This window comes from Punica granatum, chromosome 1 (assembly GCF_007655135.1).
Source record: "Punica granatum isolate Tunisia-2019 chromosome 1, ASM765513v2, whole genome shotgun sequence".
Taxonomy (NCBI): domain Eukaryota; kingdom Viridiplantae; phylum Streptophyta; class Magnoliopsida; order Myrtales; family Lythraceae; genus Punica; species Punica granatum.
Window position 1 is genome coordinate 6,212,684 of NC_045127.1, and position 19,819 is coordinate 6,232,502.

General features: G+C 43.0%; 3 protein-coding genes and 1 pseudogene across 3 annotated transcripts; 1 reads left to right on the forward strand and 3 right to left on the reverse strand.

The window, feature by feature from the left end:
- Positions 1–2,436: 2,436 nt before the first annotated feature.
- Positions 2,437–4,472, forward strand: LOC116215111 (serine/threonine-protein kinase WAG1-like). The gene has a single exon (XM_031550694.1). It carries the CDS (start codon positions 2,619–2,621, stop codon positions 4,176–4,178), a length of 1,560 nt encoding a protein of 519 aa, XP_031406554.1. The 5' UTR covers positions 2,437–2,618; the 3' UTR covers positions 4,179–4,472.
- A 263-nt stretch (positions 4,473–4,735) lies between these two features.
- On the reverse strand, positions 4,736–9,408 carry LOC116215101 (leucine-rich repeat receptor-like serine/threonine-protein kinase At1g17230). Its single transcript, XM_031550682.1, has 3 exons — positions 5,799–9,408; positions 5,118–5,508; positions 4,736–5,007 (listed from the first exon to the last, which is right to left on the reverse strand). The coding sequence occupies exons 1-3, from the start codon at positions 8,740–8,742 to the stop codon at positions 4,986–4,988; spliced, it is 3,357 nt and encodes a 1,118-aa protein (XP_031406542.1). The 5' UTR covers positions 8,743–9,408; the 3' UTR covers positions 4,736–4,985.
- Positions 9,409–11,732: 2,324 nt separating this feature from the next.
- Positions 11,733–12,595, reverse strand: LOC116192573 (annotated as a pseudogene).
- Positions 12,596–12,607: 12 nt separating this feature from the next.
- Positions 12,608–15,835, reverse strand: LOC116193313. Its single transcript, XM_031522136.1, has 5 exons — positions 15,534–15,835; positions 14,502–15,432; positions 13,904–14,440; positions 13,020–13,817; positions 12,608–12,694 (listed from the first exon to the last, which is right to left on the reverse strand). The coding sequence occupies exons 1-5, from the start codon at positions 15,833–15,835 to the stop codon at positions 12,608–12,610; spliced, it is 2,655 nt and encodes an 884-aa protein (XP_031377996.1).
- Positions 15,836–19,819: the final 3,984 nt, after the last annotated feature.

Sequence of the window (19,819 nt, forward strand, 5' to 3'; positions counted from 1 at the left end):
ATTTCCGGGTGTATTTTCACTGTACTAATTTGTTGATTTTATACTGGTGGCTAACATTAACCATAAGTTTTCCTCGAAATAGGATATATATGCATATATTACGATCGAATCCAGATGCATGATGAAAAGTTTGTATAGCAAGACCATGTAAAACAAGGAAAATTTTATGATGCATGCCTCCCCATCCAAGAACCATTGAATTTGCTCCTACTAATAGAGAGGGCTCTCTATCAGATTTAACGGTGTAATTATTATACGATGCAATCACTTGTTAAATTTGAACGGTTAAATATTTATTTGATTTATTTATTAACGATTAAAGTGTAAGGATTGAAAAATTAATAAATTAAATATAATTGCACTATAGACTGATAGACATTCTCAATAGTGTTGAAAATGGAGGTACAATAAAAGAAATAAAACAGAAAAGGAGCAGCCTCTTACTGAATACTAGTAGGTTTCATGAGTTGATATATATAGTTGGATCAGAAATAAAAGTCTGTTTTTGTCTTTTTATTTTGTCCACTGATTTTTTTTTTAAAATCTCAATTGTTGCAGTAATTTGCTCATAATCATGACATGATATTCGTACGTACATGTGGTCAACTTCAAGAGCCCGATAACACTCTCATGCATCGACGTCAAAATGAAAAAAAAAAAGAAGAAGAGAAAATGTAAGTGCTTTGCCAAAAAGAAAAATGAAAAAGAACTAAGAGAGACATCAATTATCAGTATATCTGTTTTCGATGTGAACTTCCGTATTCAAAAATTCAATTAGATCTGATAAAAAATTCAATTAGATCCTGATTATTTGAGTCGAGTCGGATTAGTCAGATTAATAGAGGCAAGGGAGGCGACCACTGCACGACGGATAAAAAAAAAGAAAAAGAAAAGAGAGAGAGAGAAGACCACTGCCATTTTCTGCACCAATTTTCATTGCCTGCCCGTAGTAGCTCAGTGGCCAATGAACCCTGCAAATTTAAAAAAGAAAATTTCTAAAACTACGAGCTCAAACATGCAAAAATCATATCTATATATACTTTCCTTTTTTTTATGAATCATATCTTTATATATATATATACACATATATACACATACTATTCCATAATCAACTTATTTTAACGTTGATTCGAGTGATTTGGTATCTCTTTCCGCATTTGTATTTTATAGAATATACATAAAGAAAATTTATAATTAGAGAATTTTATCTCTTAATGTATCCGTCTAACTTGAATCCAATTGAGTTTACTGTAATTTTTAATAGCATGTGATGTATAAATTAATGTTGGATTCACCACTCCAACCAAAAAAGGGAAAGAAAAAAGGGGTGAAAAATGAAGTATAATATCAGCAAGGTTACCATATATGCGTTAATTGCACCGTGGTATGAATTATAGTACGTACACAGCAAGCATTGCCCAATTAAATTAAGATCAACTCAACTCCCACCATATACAGCCGACTAGCCGTTTTATTAATGTCCCCCTCCCATCTCCCAATGCCCCGACGCGGCTTTAATTCCAATCTCATCCCCGTCTATCTCCCTCATCTATTTATCTATCTATCTATAATCTAGAGAGAAATAAATTTTCACCCAAAAGAAAAAAGAAAAGAAAAAGGAAAAGTCACAAATAATATTAACAAATTATTAATGGACAAACTAAACATCATATTATGTACTTTTGACGTGGGCCGAAAAAATGTTCTTAAATTCGCACACAATATATATATATATACACACTGCGTACAGTATATGACAATTGATTTGTAATAATCTCGACTATTCACGTACGTGCTAGCCTCATCCATGCATTTGAATGCAGATTTCAGCCTCTATTTGAACTCACGATCAAGGAGAAAAGCTTAATTTGCTAACTGCACTATTGAATTTCCATTGGCTTATACGAATTCGGATTCATATCCACTTAAAAGCTCAAACTGATAAGTGGTGGTATCCAAATCAGTAGTTATTCTTTCATCTTTTTCATGTGAGATTTTGTAATTCTCAACACCCGTCGTGCAACGTGTGGTCTATTTCTGTCTACATGTCACGTGCCCTTAAGCACCCGCACTCAACAACTGACCTCGAGCCGGGCTCATCTTCCGTGCTCGGGCGCTCTTTTGACAGCTCTTGATATTGGATCGGCATAATGTGAGTCACGTGGACATCACATCTAATATTTAGTCAATTTTTTTATGTATTTTTATGATATCACGAGGTGTCCACATAAAATCAATTTCCATACACTTCGCTTTAGCCATATATAACCATCATCGGATCCTTCTAGCGAGCTTCGAACTTTACCGTATAGTTAAAATCTGCTTGATGCGACCATATATTAGCCCCGACGAGAATCTTCTCTCTCCTCCCGCCAATTTTTTTTATTTTTTTATTTTTATAAATAGTCCGTCTCCGACCTCATGTCCCGTTAGCTTAATAAGTCAACCTACCACTTTCTCCGTCTCTTCTCCTCTCCTCTTACATCTCTCTGTGTACAGTTGGATTAAACCAGCCTTCCGCCAGCCATCCTACCTTATATATAATACAAATACAAACCCATCATCATCTCATTGGTATTTGTTACACTCTCTGATCCGATCTTACTAGGTATACAACCATGGAAGAAGACACACTTAACAACCTCCTCCCCGCCTCCGACACCGATCTCGACTTCAGCTTCACCTCCGTCTCGACCGCGACGGACCGCACCTTCGCCTGCTCCAGCGCCCGCTCCAGCCTCGCCCGCTCCAGCCTCACCCTCAGCTTCAACGACCGCCTCTCCTCCACCTCCTCCTCTTCCCCTTCCTCCTCCTCCGCCCCCTCCTCCTCCTCCTCCCGCCCCCACCGCGGCTCCGACCCCAACTGGTCCGCCATCAAGACTGCCACCGCCCTCTCCTCCGACGGCCGTCTCCACCTCCGCCACCTCAAGCTCCTTCGCCACCTCGGCACCGGAAACCTTGGCCGCGTCTACCTCTGCCGCCTCCGCGACTGCGACTCCGCCAGCTTCGCCCTCAAGGTCGTCGACCGCGACCACCTCTCCGCCAAGAAGCTCTCCCACGTCGACACCGAGGCCGAAATCCTCTCCATGCTCGACCACCCCTTCCTCCCCACCCTCTACGCCCACTTCACCGCCTCCCACTACACCTGCCTCCTCATCGACTACTGCCCCGGCGGCGACCTCCACTCCCTCCTCCGCCGCCAGCCCTCCAACCGCCTCCCCCTCCAGGCCGTCCGCTTCTTCGTGGCCGAGGTCCTCGTCGCCCTCGAGTACCTCCACGCGCTCGGGATCGTCTACAGAGACCTCAAGCCCGAGAACATACTCCTCCGCGAAAATGGCCACGTCATGCTGTCGGACTTCGATTTGTGCTTCAAGGCTGACGTGGTCCCCACCTTCAGAACCTACCGTGGGCCCAGTGACCAGGACAGAACCGGTAATAGTAACCGCACCAAAACGAAGCACGCCTACCGGCGGGGCAGCTGCTTCGGTGCGGCCAACGAACAAAGAGAGCCATCCAAGGAGGTCGTAGCGGAGTTCGTGGCGGAGCCAACGGCGGCTTACTCCCAGTGCTGCGTGGGGACCCACGAGTACCTGGCGCCGGAGCTCGTATCCGGAGCGGGCCACGGCAACGGCGTCGACTGGTGGGCATTCGGCGTGCTGATCTACGAGCTGCTATACGGCACGACACCGTTCAAGGGCGGGAACAAGGAGGGCACCCTCCGGAACATAGCGTCGAGCGAGCAGGTGAGGTTCCCAGCTGCGGCGGAGAAGGAGGAGGAGGGGATGGCCGAGGCGAGAGATCTGATCGAGAAGCTCCTGGTGAAGGACCCGAGGCGGCGGCTGGGCTGGGCCGGCGGGGCGACGGACATAAAGCGCCACCTCTTCTTCGAGGGGATCAAGTGGCCGCTGATAAGGAGCTACAGGCCGCCGGCGGAGGTCCGGGGGCTGACGAGGAAGCTGATGAGGTCAAAGTCGAAGGGGCAAGGGCACGTGAGCCACGTGCCGGGGAGCCACAGAAGGCGGCGGTGGTGGTGGAAGGGGCTCGAGTTCTTCATGAGGGCAAAAGGGTCAAAGCACTCTTACTACTACTGCTCACGGAGTTCCGCTTCCAACCACAGTAACGGCAACTATTACCGTTACTACGTCAATAATAACAAGAACGGGCGATTATTAGACTGAGCAGTTGTTATTGTTTATGGTTGTTTTTTCTTTTCTTTTCATTGGCCTTAAAAAAAAGGGAAGTGTTCGTCCAGATGACTCGTGAGATGAGCGGGATTTGCTCCTTTTTTATTTTTACTGGGTGTGTGTTTCCTTGATAGTCAAGTTAGGTAGAGGGAAGCAACCAAAATTGTATCAGTTTTGGTGGGTGAAAATTAGTTGTCCTTGTATACATATACAGCAGCTTTAGAAGTACATTGTATATGAATCAGAGTGATACGAATGAAGGGTTCTTGTCTTGCACATTACTTTGTCCATTCCCGTGTCGATCTTACACATTCGATGTAATTTGCGACCAGATAACTAAAATGTTTTCGTGGATGCTGATGGATTTTAATGGTTTTATCTTGAGTTTATGTTGTCGGGGAATCTCATTTTGCTTAAAACCACTGAACTTTATAAATCGATCTTGCCTCTTGTAGATACATGATTATAATTTAAGGGGAATGGATCCAATTTTGGGAATCAGTTTCCTATCATTCTAAGATTTGATACGTGTGCTCGGACCTTGAAACAAGTTGAACATGAAACTTCCGTTCGGTAAGGTGAAATGAGATGCGACTTCGCATTTTGCTACCAAATGCCAGCAAATACTTGCAATTGCAGATGCTTTCAGGCTATTTCCCAAGATCTAATGAAATCATGATGGGTTATTCATACACATCTTAATGATCATTGCTCTTCTACTCTTCCAGGCACGCCGCTTTAAATCGGACAGACAAAAGATAACAAAGTTCCATGTGATTGTCAGGAGCTTGAATTCCTTCCTTAGCCCGATCTGCAAGCGAGTCTGCAAAAAAGAAAAAGAAAAAGAACGATGCACGCATTCTGTTTTTAGTCGTCTTGGATACAGCTTGAAAGCAGATTTGAACTAAGCCTCATTGGTGTTAGGTAATGTACCTGTATGTGCCCGAAGGAGCATCCTTATCTAACGGAGTCTCAGAAGTTGGAGAACCAGGAGAGCTGCTGGATACCTCCTTAGCATCGATCATCATAGCGATGACTTCCTTCATGGTGGGGCGGTTGTAAGGAGAAGCACTGGTGCAGAACAGTGCAATTTTCAGGAACAAAGACATCTCGTCGATCGTCCTTTTCGAGCTTATCTCGAGCCTCTTGTCAAAAATCTCGCACATCTGGAGCCCATCTCGGACCAATCTCCTAACCCAGGATACCAGGTCACCCCCTTGCTCCAGAGGCTGAACTGGGGTCCTACCGGTTATCAGTTCTAACAGGACCACGCCGAAGCTGTAGATGTCGCACTTCTCTGTCACTTTCATCGTGTAGGCGTACTCTGTAATATGATATATGCAGCTCGTTAGCAAATTTACTTTCTTAGGGATGATAAAAAATTAACGCAGCAAGATCTTACACCGTCCTTTTAAATTAGAGAAGACTACTCAATTGCGATTCCTGAATTGGTCTCAATAATCTGTATCTTTGCGTCAAAAGTATATTTGGATTCATGTTTCCTTCAATTTTTTTCCGGAATACAAAACATTGTCTTCTATATGACGTGTGATATGATAGTTGTTGCCCATCTCTTAAATGTTTCTAAGGTAGAACGAGAGGATTCTTAGTTACCTGGGGCGATATATCCATATGAACCGGCAACTGCTGACATGGACTTCGAGTATGGGAAATCGACCAACTTTGCGAGTCCAAAATCCCCCACATGTGCCTGCAGCAATTCGTCCAACAGGATATTGTTTGACTTTATGTCCCGGTGAATTATCCTCGGCTTGCAGTCGTAGTGAAGATAGCAGAGACCTTCGGCCGCTCCCAAAGCAATCCTATACCGGATATTCCAATCATCCAAGTATGAGCGCTTGCTTGAATGGAGCTGCTCTCCTAAGCTCCCATTTTCCATGTACTCATACAGGAGAAGGTTCGTGTCCTGGTGGTGGCAGAACCCATAGAGTTTCACGATATTCCGGTGCCTTATCTTTCCTAGAGTCAAAATCTCGGCCCTGAAGCTGGTATCAACAGTGGCTCCTTCTCCCCGGGACTTGAGTTTTTTTACAGCAATTGATGTGCCATCAGACATCATAGCCTTGTACACGGTACCGCATGCTCCTCTTCCTATGACCGCAGTTTCAGAGAAGTTTCCAGTAGCTTCAAGAAGGTCCTGGTACGTAAAACCTTCCTTCGGGAAGTAGTAATTCTCTAGCACATTGCCTGGTCCTTTCATCTGATCTTCTTCAAGCGAGGTGAAAGAAGTTCCCTGGCATTTAAATACCCGACAGATGCTGACAATGAAGATCAGAGATGTGAATCCGATTATCACCGAAATGATGCTGACTATTTTCTCCCTTGAAGAGCCTGCCTTCATCCAACTTGTTCTGGTTGTCCCATTAGGCCCAGTTGGAGGACGGGACTCCTCGGGGCCCCACACATGGAGCCCTCTATTTCCAGCAAAGTTTGATGGGTCGATCCTCCGGAATGTGGGAGTATCCGGGACAGTCCCAATCAAGTTGTTATTAGAGAGGTTGCAGACAAGAAGGCTAGGGAGCTCTCCAATAGAAGCTGGAATTTCTTCAACAAGTTCATTATCATTCAAGTAGAGAGACTCCAACATCTGCAATTCCCCCAGGGTATCAGGGATTTGTCCTGTGAGATTATTGTGGCTCATGTTGAGGGCGATCTGAAGAGCCGTGAGTTGCCCAAACTCCAGTGGAATTGTTCCGGTGAAAGAGTTTCCCCCCATTTGTAGCTCCGTAAGCCTATGAAGCTCACCCAGAGATCCTGGAATTTCGCCAGAAAAACTGTTGTCTGACAACTTCAAGAGTTCCAAGTTCACAAGCTCCCCAAGTTCCGTCGGTAAGGGCCCACCAAATCCGTTTCTGCTAACATCAAGCCTTTGGAGTCGAAGGCAGTTTCCCAGCTCACGAGGAACATAGCCTGAGAGCCGATTTGAGGACACATTGAATGCAACGAGGTGTACTAGATTCCCGATTTCCACAGGGATTGTCCCAAAGAAATAGTTGTCCGCTAAGAGAAGCCGCTCCAAATTAGAGAGATTGCCAATTTCGGGCGGAATTGGCCCTGAGAAGCGGTTCTCAAACAGTTCCAGAGAGGAAAGATTCTGGAGCTTGTGGACATCCGTAGGAAGGCTTCCAGTCAGCTGATTATCACCCAGCATAAGCTGCACCAGGGATTCACAAACTTTCAGCCCGTGGGGGATGTTTCCCGATAATTTGTTTGATCCAAGGCTTAGGAACATTAGGTTTTGGTACTTGCAGAGATGCCTAGGAATGGTACCGACGAGCTTGTTGGCAGAAATGTCAACAATCGAGAGATTACTGTTGACGCCAATGAGAGGAGGAATCGCTCCTTCAAGATTATTGTCAAAGAGCTGCAAGTCGACTAGGTTTGGGAGGTCTTGAAGTGCAATTGGAATCTTGCCCGTCAAGCTATTGATCGAAAGGTCTAACTTTTGAAGCTGATTTAGCTGTCCGAACACCTCGGGAATGCTTCCTTGAAGCATGTTCTCGAAGAGATGAATCAGCTGAAGATTAGGGATTTGGCCTAACTCATTTGGAATGTTCCCGCTCAAATGATTCTCAGAAAGATCAATCTCAATTGCACTCGTGCAGTTTCCTATCTCATTTGGGATTGACCCATTCAACTCGTTTCTGTAAAGGTACAATCTCTGGAGACGGGTTAGCTTTCCGACCTCTCCCGGGATGGACCCAGTTAAGGAATTCTGGTGCAAGGCAAGCAACTCTAGATTACTCTGATTCCCTATTTCGGCAGGAATCTCACCCGATAGGAAGTTTTGCCAAAGGATTAGTGAGGTTAAGTTTTGAAGCTTTTGAATCTCCCTAGGAAGAGACCCTTCTAGCCTGTTCTGGGCCAATCCTAGAATCTGCAGACTCTCGCACCCGCTGATCTCCGACGGAACCGGCCCGGAGAAGAAGTTCAGGCCCGCCCGAATGACCTGGAGCCTCTTCAGGTCCCCAATTGACCCGGGTATTGAACCGGTCAGATTGTTACCGTAAATCACGAGCTCCTCAAGCGAGGCTAGCTTCCCGATCTCCACGGGAATCTCGCCGAATATGTAGTTCTCACAAAGAGAGAGCTTTCTCAGGGTGGAAATGTTGAAGAGCTTTAACGGCAACATACTATGGAATTTATTGGTGCAAATGTCTAGAATCTCTAGACTAATACAGGAGGCAAGCTCTTCAGGAATGGGACCGGATATCAGATTTTTTGACACGTTAAGCTCGAGTAACCGAGGGAGGTTGCAGATGATTGGAGATAGAGAACCCGATAAATTCAGGTCATAGAGGTTGATGGATGTTACCTCTGATTCCGAACAGGAGATCCCGGTCCAATTGCAAGGGCTCGAATCGAAAGAGTTCCAGCTGTGGAGATTATTGTCAGGATCACTCAGTGACCCCTTAAACTCCAAAAGAATACGAACATCTTCATTTAGTGCACCGGCCACGAGAACATTGAGACAGAACATGACAAATAACCACCGAAAAGACGGGTTTCGCGCACCGACGGCCCCATTGCTCGACATCCTCGGATCAAATAAAACACCAGAAGACGTCTTTGTTTGAAGAGGGAAGATAAAACAATATGGGATATTAATGAGATGCCCAGTTGAGCTGAGAAGCTATGGAGAGGAGGGAGAGTGAATAAATACGGAGAAGCCTTTGGGACAAGCAACAGAGGCAGGGCGTGGATAAGGAAGGAGATGGACAGAGACAGACACCTGAACTTTAACGAGGGGCACATAACGATGAGAGAGAATATAAGGAGGAAGAGGAGGAGGAGGAAGAAGAAGAAGAAGAAGAAGGACATGGCTATGCCTATGGGTTTGATTGATTGAAGAAGGCAAGCAAGTGGATAGAGGCCATGAGAGTCACGATCTCGGCAATGTGGGCGAGTAGTGAGTAATAGTCCCTTCTGTCAACGCCCATGACACTTTACAGACCACACCGACACCATGCTGAGTGCTCCTTGATCAGTTGTTTCCCCTGACACCCCACCACCTAAGGCCCGTTCGGCCCGGCCCGGCCCGAGCAAGCATCGGGACGGACCCCACAGAGCTACTCTCGTGCTGGCCCAGAATACCCAGCCTGGAGATTACACATGACTTCAAGTTGTGTAAAATTGGAGGCCGGGCTCCCGCGGTAGCCACGGAAAAGTGGTAACTGGTTCACTTCCATCTGCAAGTTTTGCGCGGAATGTGTCACTGAGCAAGCAAAGAACATGGTCGCAGCTAATGGTTTTCTGCGGCGGGCACGCATATGGGCCGGGCTGGTGCAGGTTACTGGGGAGAGACTCGCCATGTGTGCTCCTGTGTTGTGCGCATCAAATACTGATAGTTAGTGGGGATGAACTTGATCGAAAGGGACGAGTCGGGAATTTCTACGATCACAATCTCCGCATTTGTTGCTGGGCCTGCCAAAGTTGGGAGAAATTAATGTGTTTTCTTCTTTTTTCCTGAATGCAGAGGAAAATGAAAATGTCTTCACGGCTGTTTCTCTTACATAGTCAGCTGTTTCATGATTGCATGGGAGACTGCTAACAGCCATAGTGGGGTGAGTGGAGATTGAAATTTTGAGGAATCATTTTAATCTTCGTGTTGTTCTTTTCTTCTTCCTCCTTTTTTCTTTTTCCACTTTTTTTGGCGATCTATTGACCAAAAATAATCCCGCTCCTATATTGATTTGACCTAATCACGAAGTACTTCGAGTGTGTCTTGCGCCCCTACACCATAAATAAAGGCTGCCAAACATTAAAAATTCAATTTATCGTTGAAGTACATTCTCGTGATTCACTTATCATTGCAGGTTTTGTTGGAATTATGATCTTTAAATGTATGGTCCTCATTTTAGTACTACTCCCAATGGTTATCCCATGTAATCCCATTTATTATTCCTCATTCCGTAATTACGTTGCCTTTATGATGGGAGATGGCTGAGTTATATATATACATTGATCATAGGTCCTCAAGCTTGGGAATTCGTGAGGTCACACACAACATCTATGTGAGATTACTGAGAGTTTAGAAGATTTCCGATCGATGTAAGAGTTTTAGGAGTCTCGGGTGAATTTGGAATACTACTCGTGGTTGTTCGCTAGGCTCGTGGATTATTTAGTGACTCCGTGCGAGTTATAATCGGTCTCTCAAATACCACATATAAAATTAATGGCTGAAAGTAATCTTAAATTCTTGCTTCCGCTACTAATCGTGTGCTCTAAATTCAGTGATAATTTCGGTATTTATCTCATAGGTTTTACATAATGGCCATGGAGAACTTGGAAGTCTCTTCTGAAACTGATCGAAAATAGAACAAAGGAAGTGAGAACACATAAGCATGGAGAAAGAAAGTGGTGGAATTTAGGAACACTTTTTGTGCAGTGTATTCTTCCTCTGCTTTCTTGTTTGAATCAATGGGAGAATGATTGCGCTCGTCATGAACGGTCGATTGTCAATTTCAGGATTTTCATGGTCAGTCCGGAAAATTAAGATTTCACCATAATTAGTCGGGCAAATTAAGAGAGAGGCCATGAACTTAGTGACAGGGTTAGATGACACTAAAATGTTCTTTTCCAACCAAATGATAGAAGGGGATTCAGGTGAATGTTTCAGAACATTTTGACGGCCCGGTATAAGTGATTATTGCATGTACAGTGCACTCCCTCTGTTTCAGTTGAGGTATGTCATTATGGACCTTATGTGATTATTATAATCTCGTTAACATGTTCTTCATTGGAAGCATGATACTGCCCAATGCTTGAAGAAATGAAAGCACATTTCTTCCAAGTTATACCTGATCGTATACACAATACATGCAGAAGCCAAGTTACTAGTATTTAAGTAGAAAAATAAGTTTTCGGATACCAGGGTTGACACTGAAAAAAAATGTAGAAAGATGTGCGATCTCGCTCTTCCACTATGTATTGAAATCTACCTAGAACTGGAACCCACCTGACTTCTTTTATGAGCTCATCTACTTCCTTCGGTATTAATGACGGGCTTGATTCAGATAGCTCAGTAATGATTTGGGATACGAGACTTCTGAGCAAAGATTATCAGGATCTACCTGGGACTATCTCTGAAGGATTAGAAGGCAAAATTCATCTATAATCCAATTCACACTTACCCCCAGCTAGCTCCTCTCATCTGCTAAATGCCGTTCTATGTGGCGCCGGCAAATATTTCATTCCAGTTAATGCTTGAAAGGAGGCTTCCTTGTTTCTAAGGTCTCTTCTAATCCTCAGAAGATCTAAATCAAGTGTTATATACGTTGCATAATGTAGCTGCTGCATTTCAAACAGGGAAGTGACGGCATTCTTAATGAATCATAATTCATCAGCTTCAAATATTTCACAGCCTGTGCAAGTCACGTTTAGAATAATTGGCAACTTAAGGGAGAGTGTGCAAAATTTGGTGAGTGCGGAAGACACTAAATGATCACACCAAACCAGAGAAAGGTCTTTATCTTTCCTCGAAATTCTAAAGAACCCATCAATCGGACGCTACGGATGGATGCTTTCTAGTCAGGGGAGAAGGATTCAGATGCAAAGCATGCTTAGACAAAGTCGGACAGGTTACTCTTGGTTTTCTCCTGATTGATTTACTCGATCCCCAGCCACTTTCCTAGCTTGATAACCTTCTGATAAACTGATGTCGGGTCGGCGAGGCACTTGGAGAAGCTCTGGTTGTGCTCCAAACACCTTCGAGCCCAGGAAATGAGCTTGGCACACTCTGCCTCTATACTGAACTCCCCGAAGATCTCGTAAGAGCTGAACCAAGTGTAGTAAGGAACCAGGGCGATGTCCACTATTCCTAGAGCTTCACCTCCAAAGTAGGGCTTGTCCCCAAGCTCTCCTTTCAACAACTTCAGGCAATCCATGAACTCTTCCTTCCTTCTTCCCTGTACTTCTCCCTTGGTAGACCAAACCTTCTTCCCGAGATCATATACCTGCGTGGAGACATTTACCAAGATTTATTCACAACGATGATATTGCATTTTGTGTAAGAATTGCATATTGTCACAATGAGGACGGGGCAAACAAGAGAAGTATCTAACCTTCTTGTCCACGTAGCCAGCCCAAAACCGAGCTCGGGCTCTCTCACAGGGATCAGAGGACAAGAGAGGAGACTTATGAGGCCACACCTCATCGATGTACTCGATCGCTATGAGCAACTCACACACCGGTTTACCATCGTGGATAAGAACAGGGATCTTCTTATGAACTGGGTTCATCTCCAAGAGGAGAGGGCTCTTGTCCCCCTAGTCCTCGCCTTTCAGCTCATACACTATCCGTTTCTCTGCTAGAGCAATCTTTAGTCTCATCCCAGGTAGGCTAGTACCCTCAAGTACATCTAGAAGAACTACATGATCCTCTTCGGCCATTATCTGATGCTTTTATTTCTTCAATGTCTGCAAGTATTGCAGAACAAAACTCTCACTTTCACTCAGTATATGCACTCTTGTCTGCAAGTTGTTGCAAAACTGCACTCACGCACATACAGAACAGCAGAGAGATGGACAGAAGAAAAGTTAAGAAGAGAAAACTTCATTAACATTTTTTAACCCATAACTTACATCATTGACCCTTACATATAAAGCCATAACTGATTGAAGATAACTGTTTTCCACTGGAGAATATTTGAAATTCAAAATATAACCTGTCTAACTTAACTGCTAAATTACAGTTAATCAACAACACAAGACAGACAACATAAGTCTTAAAGACACAAACTAATACATCGATAAATTAAACAGTAGCTGATCCACATCTCCAACACTCCTCCTTGGATTAGGTACTGATACATACTCCAACCATCCTTCTCAGGTGCTCAAATCTTCCCACATGAAATGACTTGGTGAATAAATCAGCCATTTGATCTTCTGTCCTGCAATAAACAAGCTTGATTTCACCACTTTGCTGTATTTCCCTGAGATAGTAAAACTTCAACTTGAAGTGCTTTGTTTTCCCATGGAAAACTGGATTTTGAGAGATGGCAAGAGCAGCCTGGTTGTCAACAAATATCTCAGTTTCATGGTCAGAACCCATCCCTAAGTCAGTCATCAACTTTCTCAGCCAGATTGCCTGGTTTGTTGCTGCTGTGGCTGTAATAAATTCAGCTTCTGCTGTTGACTGAGCCACCACTTCCTGCTTCTTAGAGCTCCACGAAAAACAAGCAGAACCAAGAGAAAAACAATAGCCAGAGGTGCTCCTCATGTCATCCAATGATCTTGCCCAGTCACTATCAGAGAAACCATGCAGCTTGAAGGTAGAGCTTCTGCAGAATTTCAAACCATAGGAAGATGTCCCTTTCAGATATCTGATGACTCTCTTAGCAGCCACCATATGTGCTTCACTTGCACAACTTAGAAACCTCGACAGTACATTCACAGCAAACATTATGTCAGGCATTGTTGCTGTTAAGTACATCAAACAACCTATAAGACTTCTGTAGGTTCTTTCATCAACTGGACCTGATCCATCATCCTTCTGCATTTTTGTCTTCTGATACATTGGTGTGCTTACACTTTTGCACTCTTCCATTTGAAACCTCATCAAAATCTCTTTGAGATACTTTCTCTGGCAAACAAACACTTCATTTTCTTTCTGTTGAATCTCAATGCCCAGAAAGAAAGTCATCTCTCCCAAATCTGTCATTTCAAACTCATCAGATCCAACTTCAATCCATCTACCTGTACTTTATTGTTTCCATTGACCAGCAAATCATCAACATACAAGGATAGAATTACCATGTCTTCCTTCTCCTTCTTGACATAAAGTGTGAATTCACTTAGACTTCTCTCAAATCCCAGATTCTGCAAATACTGATCAATCTTACCATACCAGGCTCGAGGGGCCTGCTTTAAGCCATATAACGCTTTCTTTAATTTGTAGACTTTGCTTTCTTCTCCTTTAGCAATGAACCCTTCAGGTTGCTCAACATATATTTCCTCTTCGAGCACACCATTGAGAAAAGCAGATTTCACATCAAGTTGGTAAACCTTCCAATTTTTCTGACCTGCAACAGCAAGTAATAACCTGATAGTGTCTAACCTTTCTACTGGAGCAAAGGTTTCAGAGTAATCAACCCCCCAAATTTGAGCATATCCCTTCACTACTAACCTGGCTTTGTATTTATTAACAGAACCATCTGAGTTTAGCTTGGTCCTGAGGTGAAATCTTCTGAGGTGCTGCCTCCCAATTTTGTGCGACTTCCATTTCTCCTTTCTCTTCATCAGTCCACTTCCATTTTTCTTTCTCCATAAATCTTACATCCCTGCTTACAATCACCTTATTTCTTGAAGGTTGATATATTCTGTAAGCTTTTGACTCCAAGCTGTAGCCGATGAAGATACCAGCTTCAGCCTTTTTATCAAGTTTGTCCCTTTTCGCCTGAGGAATATAGGAATAGCATATACAACCAAACACCTTCAAATTTGCTATTGAAGGTTTTCTTCCACACCAAGCTTCAACTGGTGTTCTCTTGTCCAATGACTTAGTGGGCAATCTGTTTAGCAGGAAGACTGCGGTATTTGCAGCCTCAGCCCAGAATTTTTTTGGCATCTCCTTCTCTTGTAGTAGACATCTGGCCATCTCCATTATGCTTCTGTTCTTCCTCTCACTAACCCCATTTTGTTGGGGTGAATAAGGCACGGTGAGCTGGTGCATTATACCGGATGTTTCACAAATTTCCTTGAACCTCCCTGATGTATATTCACTGCCATTGTCGAATCTTATAGCCTTCATCTTGCACCCACTTTCATTCTCTACAAGCTTCTTAAACTTCATGAAGATCTCAGCTACTTCTGACTTAGCTTTCATAAAGTATATCCAACACATTCTACTGAAATCATCAATGAAGATCACAAAATACTTACTCCCACTTAGTGACTCCTCGGGCATAGGTCCACATACATCTGTATGGACTAGCTGAAGCTTCGAGACAGCTCTCCAACTTGATCTCTTAAAAGGAAGCCGGACTTGTTTTCCAAGCAAACAAGTTTTACACTCTGTTACTTCTTTCTGAATTGCAGGCAACCCATCCACCATATCATTTTTCTGCAGAAAGTTTACTCCTTTGCTGTGAAAATGTCCCAGTCTTCTATGCCACAGCTCTTCTTCTTCTTTCAGCAAGTTTGTCATAGCCATGTGCTTCTTATCTAAGGGATTAAATGAGAAGCACTTGTCCTTCATTGGTATCCTAAACAGTGTCTGCCCTTCACTGTCCATGATCACACATTCAAATTCTTCAAATACAACCTTATAGCCCCTTTCAACCAGTTGACCGACACTTAGTAAATTTGGTCAATATCAGCAACAAACAACACTTCATGAATAAGCTTCACACCATTAGAACCTTCAAGCATTACATCTCCTTTTCCCTCAACAACAATGTATTCACCATTTCCTATATTCACCTTTGACTTTACTGATTTATCCAGGGCACTAAACAAGTCTGCATTACTTGTCATATGATTTGTGCACCCACTATCTACTAACCAACCATCTTTTATCACATTTGAAGTAAAGCATGAAGCCACAAACAACTGCTCTACCTCATTTGTTATAGCATTGTGTGCTTCTCCTGGCTGTTGGTGACCTTTTTCTTTGCAAATTGCCTCCATATGACCAATCTTGTGACACCTTCTGCATTTAACATCTGGTCTCCTCCAACACTTGAAATGTGGATGACTTTTTCGCCCACAATGATGACAAGGAACCTTCTGCCACTTTCTCTCCTGGCCACCAGTACTGGTGTTTCCAGTTTTTGAAGATACTTCTCCTTGCTTTCTCGGCTAATAAGCCTTCTTCCCTTTTGCTTCACTGTTAAACTTCAACCTTGCCTGCAAAGCTGCTTCTACAGGTTCTTCTTTTCTCATCATTCTTCTCTGTTCTGGTGCTTGTAAAGCACTCAGAACCTCAGCAAACTTCAATTCTGATAGTTCCTTCGTATTCTCTAATGAAGCAATGGTTGCTTCATACCTTTCTGGTACTGAGACAAGCATTTTTTGCACCAACCTTTGATCACTCAACTCAGTTCCCAACACCATTATCTTATTTGCAATTTCCACAAGTTTATCTGCAAACTGTTTCACCGTTTCCCCTTCATTCATCTGCAACCGTTCAAACTCTCTCATCAAATTAAGAACTTTCATACCTCTGATCTTCTCATCTCCTTCATACTCGGTCTTCAAGTAATCCCAGATTGCCTTAGCAGACTGAAGCTTCATTATTCTGGTGAAGAGAGTGGCTGTTACAGCAGCATAAAGGCATGATTTTGCCTTAGCCTTCCTCGTTACTCTTTCCTTGTGATATCTTATCTGATTCACCGTGGGGTTGTCTGGAAGAGCAGCCACTTGATAATCTTCTTCTACTGCTTCCCACAGATCAGCCCCTTCCATGTATGTCTGCATCTTCACAGCCCACACGTGGTAATTCTCTCCATCAAACACATGTGGTGTTATGGTGGAGAATCTCGATGCTGAAGTAGCAGCCTCTATCTTCAATTGATTTCCTTCTTGCGTTTCTCCTCCTGCTCCACAGATCCCTTAAGATTCTTCACAGCTCTGATACCACTGATGCTTTTATTTCTTCAATGTCTGCAAGTATTGCAGAACAAAACTCTCACTTTCACTCAGTATATGCACTCTTGTCTGCAAGTTGTTGCAAAACTGCACTCACGCACATACAGAACAGCAGAGAGATGGACAGAAGAAAAGTTAAGAAGAGAAAACTTCATTAACATTTTTTAACCCATAACTTACATCATTGACCCTTACATATAAAGCCATAACTGATTGAAGATAACTGTTTTCCACTGGAGAATATTTGAAATTCAAAATATAACCTGTCTAACTTAACTGCTAAATTACAGTTAATCAACAACACAAGACAGACAACATAAGTCTTAAAGACACAAACTAATACATCGATAAATTAAACAGTAGCTGATCCACATCTCCAACATTATCCTGCTTCCAGCACTGGAGCCGCTATATTCCGATTTGAATGAAATGATCAAGGATTACGTGTTCATTTATAGATGAGCTTTGAGATATTGGTGCGTTTGGCTTCAAATAATATTTGTATATTTCGCATCTTTCATGTGAAATATTTGTCTGCGCAGCAAGTTGCTATTTCATATTTCATGTCTTTCCATTAAAAAATCCATGTGCTTTGCCATCTTCTTTGGAACTTAATGGTTCTTTATTATGGGAAGAGTAGATATACATGCAACTCTCGAAATTGTGGAACTAATCATTGATGCTGATTGCTAACTAATCATCGATGGTGATTGCTAATAACTAGTTTTGGTTCATTTTTTGGTTACATTTGCAAGGATCGATAATTTCATCCACCGTACCAAAAGGAGAGGGAGGACAAAGCAAGGTTTCAGAGGATTGTGTTGCCCTGAATGGATGTTCCTTTGCTTTGGCAAACGAACAAGAGGTCAACTCATATGGCAAGGTAATTTATTCATGTCCTTGATGTCTCGGGTTCAAATCTCGTTGAAAGGCCAAGGATAGTAACGATCCCGTGATTGCACCAGGGTCGGCATAGGTGACACGAGCTAGAGTTCCTCAGTTGATTATTACAACTTTTTCTTTTTCCTGGTTACAATGGATTACTGCTGGTGCAAATATCAAAAGGCAAACAGCCGACGGTACATTAAGATTCGTATTAACTATATTGTCTACAGTCATAGACGGGAGATGATGGCGACAAATTGTACCTCTGGCAAATGGTATCTTGCTCGGACATGAAAATTTGCAGGACCGCAAGTTCAAAATAAGCCATCCAGAGTAAGAGAGCAGCTCGACCAGGATGCCCCAAACACTATAGTTGCAAATGTAGTGTACTGGGTGTTGATAGGGGTGTAAGTGAGCAGAGCTACTCGTGAGTTACTCGAGATTGAGTCGTTGAGAACTCGAACTCGACTCGGTCTTTTTGAGCTCAAGCCATATTGTATACTCGAATCTACATGAGCTTCTACTCGATCTCCACCAAAGAGCTCGAACTCGAGCCAAGCTTAACTGAACTCGTTCATGAGCTCACTCAAATAGAAGAATTACAGAATCCCCTTTGGCCATTGTATGTCCTGCTTCCAGAGTTTATTATTTCTGATTAGATGGACTGATCTAGAGCAGTTTATTTATAGATGAGATTTGAAGTATTGGTGCACGAGGCTTCAAAAATTTAATATTACACGTCTTTCATGTGTCTAGTTATTGCTGACCAAGTTACTATTTCATTTTGTGCGTATTTCTATTTTTTTCAGTTATAAGAGAGCCCGTAAACTTAGTACAATGAAATAAAAATTCTAATCGCTAAAAAATAGACACGAGTTGTCCTGCTGAGTGCCGAATCTGACATCTCTTGATTACAAGTCGAAGGTGTGTCCATTGCGCCACACCCACTTTTGATTGCATGTATATCCATGTAACCCCATGTGCTTTGCAATCTTCGTCGGCATTTAATGGTTCTTTAGTATGGGAAGAGTAGATGAACATGCAACTCTAGGAATTGAGGACAATTTGAAAAATAAGTCTTTGTTCAAAATATTTTGAAAACCATCATCGATGCCCATTGCTAGATTTGGTTCATTTGCATGTAAATCGGGTGCATGGATCGATAATTTCATCCACTGTACCGAGAGGAGAGGAGAGGAAAGACAACGAATTGCCTTGGAGGTTGCATCGCCGCCCTGGATGTTTTGCGCTTTTGCAAAGAGCAGGATGCTGGCTCAGAGGGCAAGGGGAATGTCCTTAATGCTATTGGGCTCTAAAACCTTGTTGTAAGGCCTCGGGAAGTAATGAACCGGTAAGTGCACAGGGTCGGAGTAGATGACATGGACTAGAGCTGGCTTAGCTGATTAATATAACATACTCCCTTTATTACATAAGCAATATGTCACTAACCGCTACATCATTACGATCTCTTTAATATGTTAATCGCTGAAACCACAATTCCAGACTGGCAGGATGATTCACAGAAACGCTTCTCACTTTATCCTGCTTAAAGCTACTCAGTCCCGTTCCACTTCTTCAACTTGGGAACCATCAGATAGACTAATTCTGGTCGGCGAGGGACTTGGAGACACTCTGACCATGCTCCAAGCACCTCCCAGCCCAGGAAATGAGCTTCGGACACTCTTCCTTGATGTTGTTAGATGTGTCTCAAGGACATACAGAAGTCGTGTCTTGACTAGTGTTTGCCTGTAACTTGCTGATTGGTTGTCTGTCAAGTAACTGTCTCTTGACAGTTAAGTTACCTGTCTATCTGATTTGAATTTTAAATATTAGCCGTAGGTAGCAGTTACTTTCTGCTTGTTTGTGTCTATTTATATGTAAGGAAGGCTTGTATCAATGTGTACGTTCAGTTAATGATAGTTTCCTCTTCATTCTCTCACTCTCCTCTTTTCTCTCAATCTGTTCTCTAGTTTTTCTGCAAATCTGCAGAAGTGAGTAATTTGAGTGTGTATATTAAAGCACATCTGCTTGAAATCATTGAGAGTATAAGGAATATGAGTGGTATCAGAGCTGTTTGAGATCTTAAGGGATTGTGAGAAGGATTCTTTGACTTGAGGAAGATACTGAGACTCAGAGGAG

Bases quoted from the DNA above. Each gene is read 5' to 3' on its own strand.
- LOC116215111 (XM_031550694.1), top strand. From the start codon at position 2,619: ATGGAAGAAGACACACTTAACAACCTCCTCCCCGCCTCCGACACCGAT.
- LOC116215101 (XM_031550682.1), bottom strand. From the start codon at position 8,742: ATGTCGAGCAATGGGGCCGTCGGTGCGCGAAACCCGTCTTTTCGGTGG. The intron at 5,509-5,798 runs GTAACTAAGAAT...ATCATATTACAG, and splicing joins ATATGGATATATCGCCCCAG to AGTACGCCTACACGATGAAA. The intron at 5,008-5,117 runs GTACATTACCTA...TCTTTTTTGCAG, and splicing joins GCTCCTTCGGGCACATACAG to ACTCGCTTGCAGATCGGGCT.
- LOC116193313 (XM_031522136.1), bottom strand. From the start codon at position 15,835: ATGGAGGCAATTTGCAAAGAAAAAGGTCACCAACAGCCAGGAGAAGCA. The intron at 15,433-15,533 runs GTTTGTTGCTGA...GATCATGGACAG, and splicing joins AAGCTTATTCATGAAGTGTT to TGAAGGGCAGACACTGTTTA. The intron at 13,818-13,903 runs GTAGATGGATTG...GAGATTCAACAG, and splicing joins ATGGAAACAATAAAGTACAG to AAAGAAAATGAAGTGTTTGT.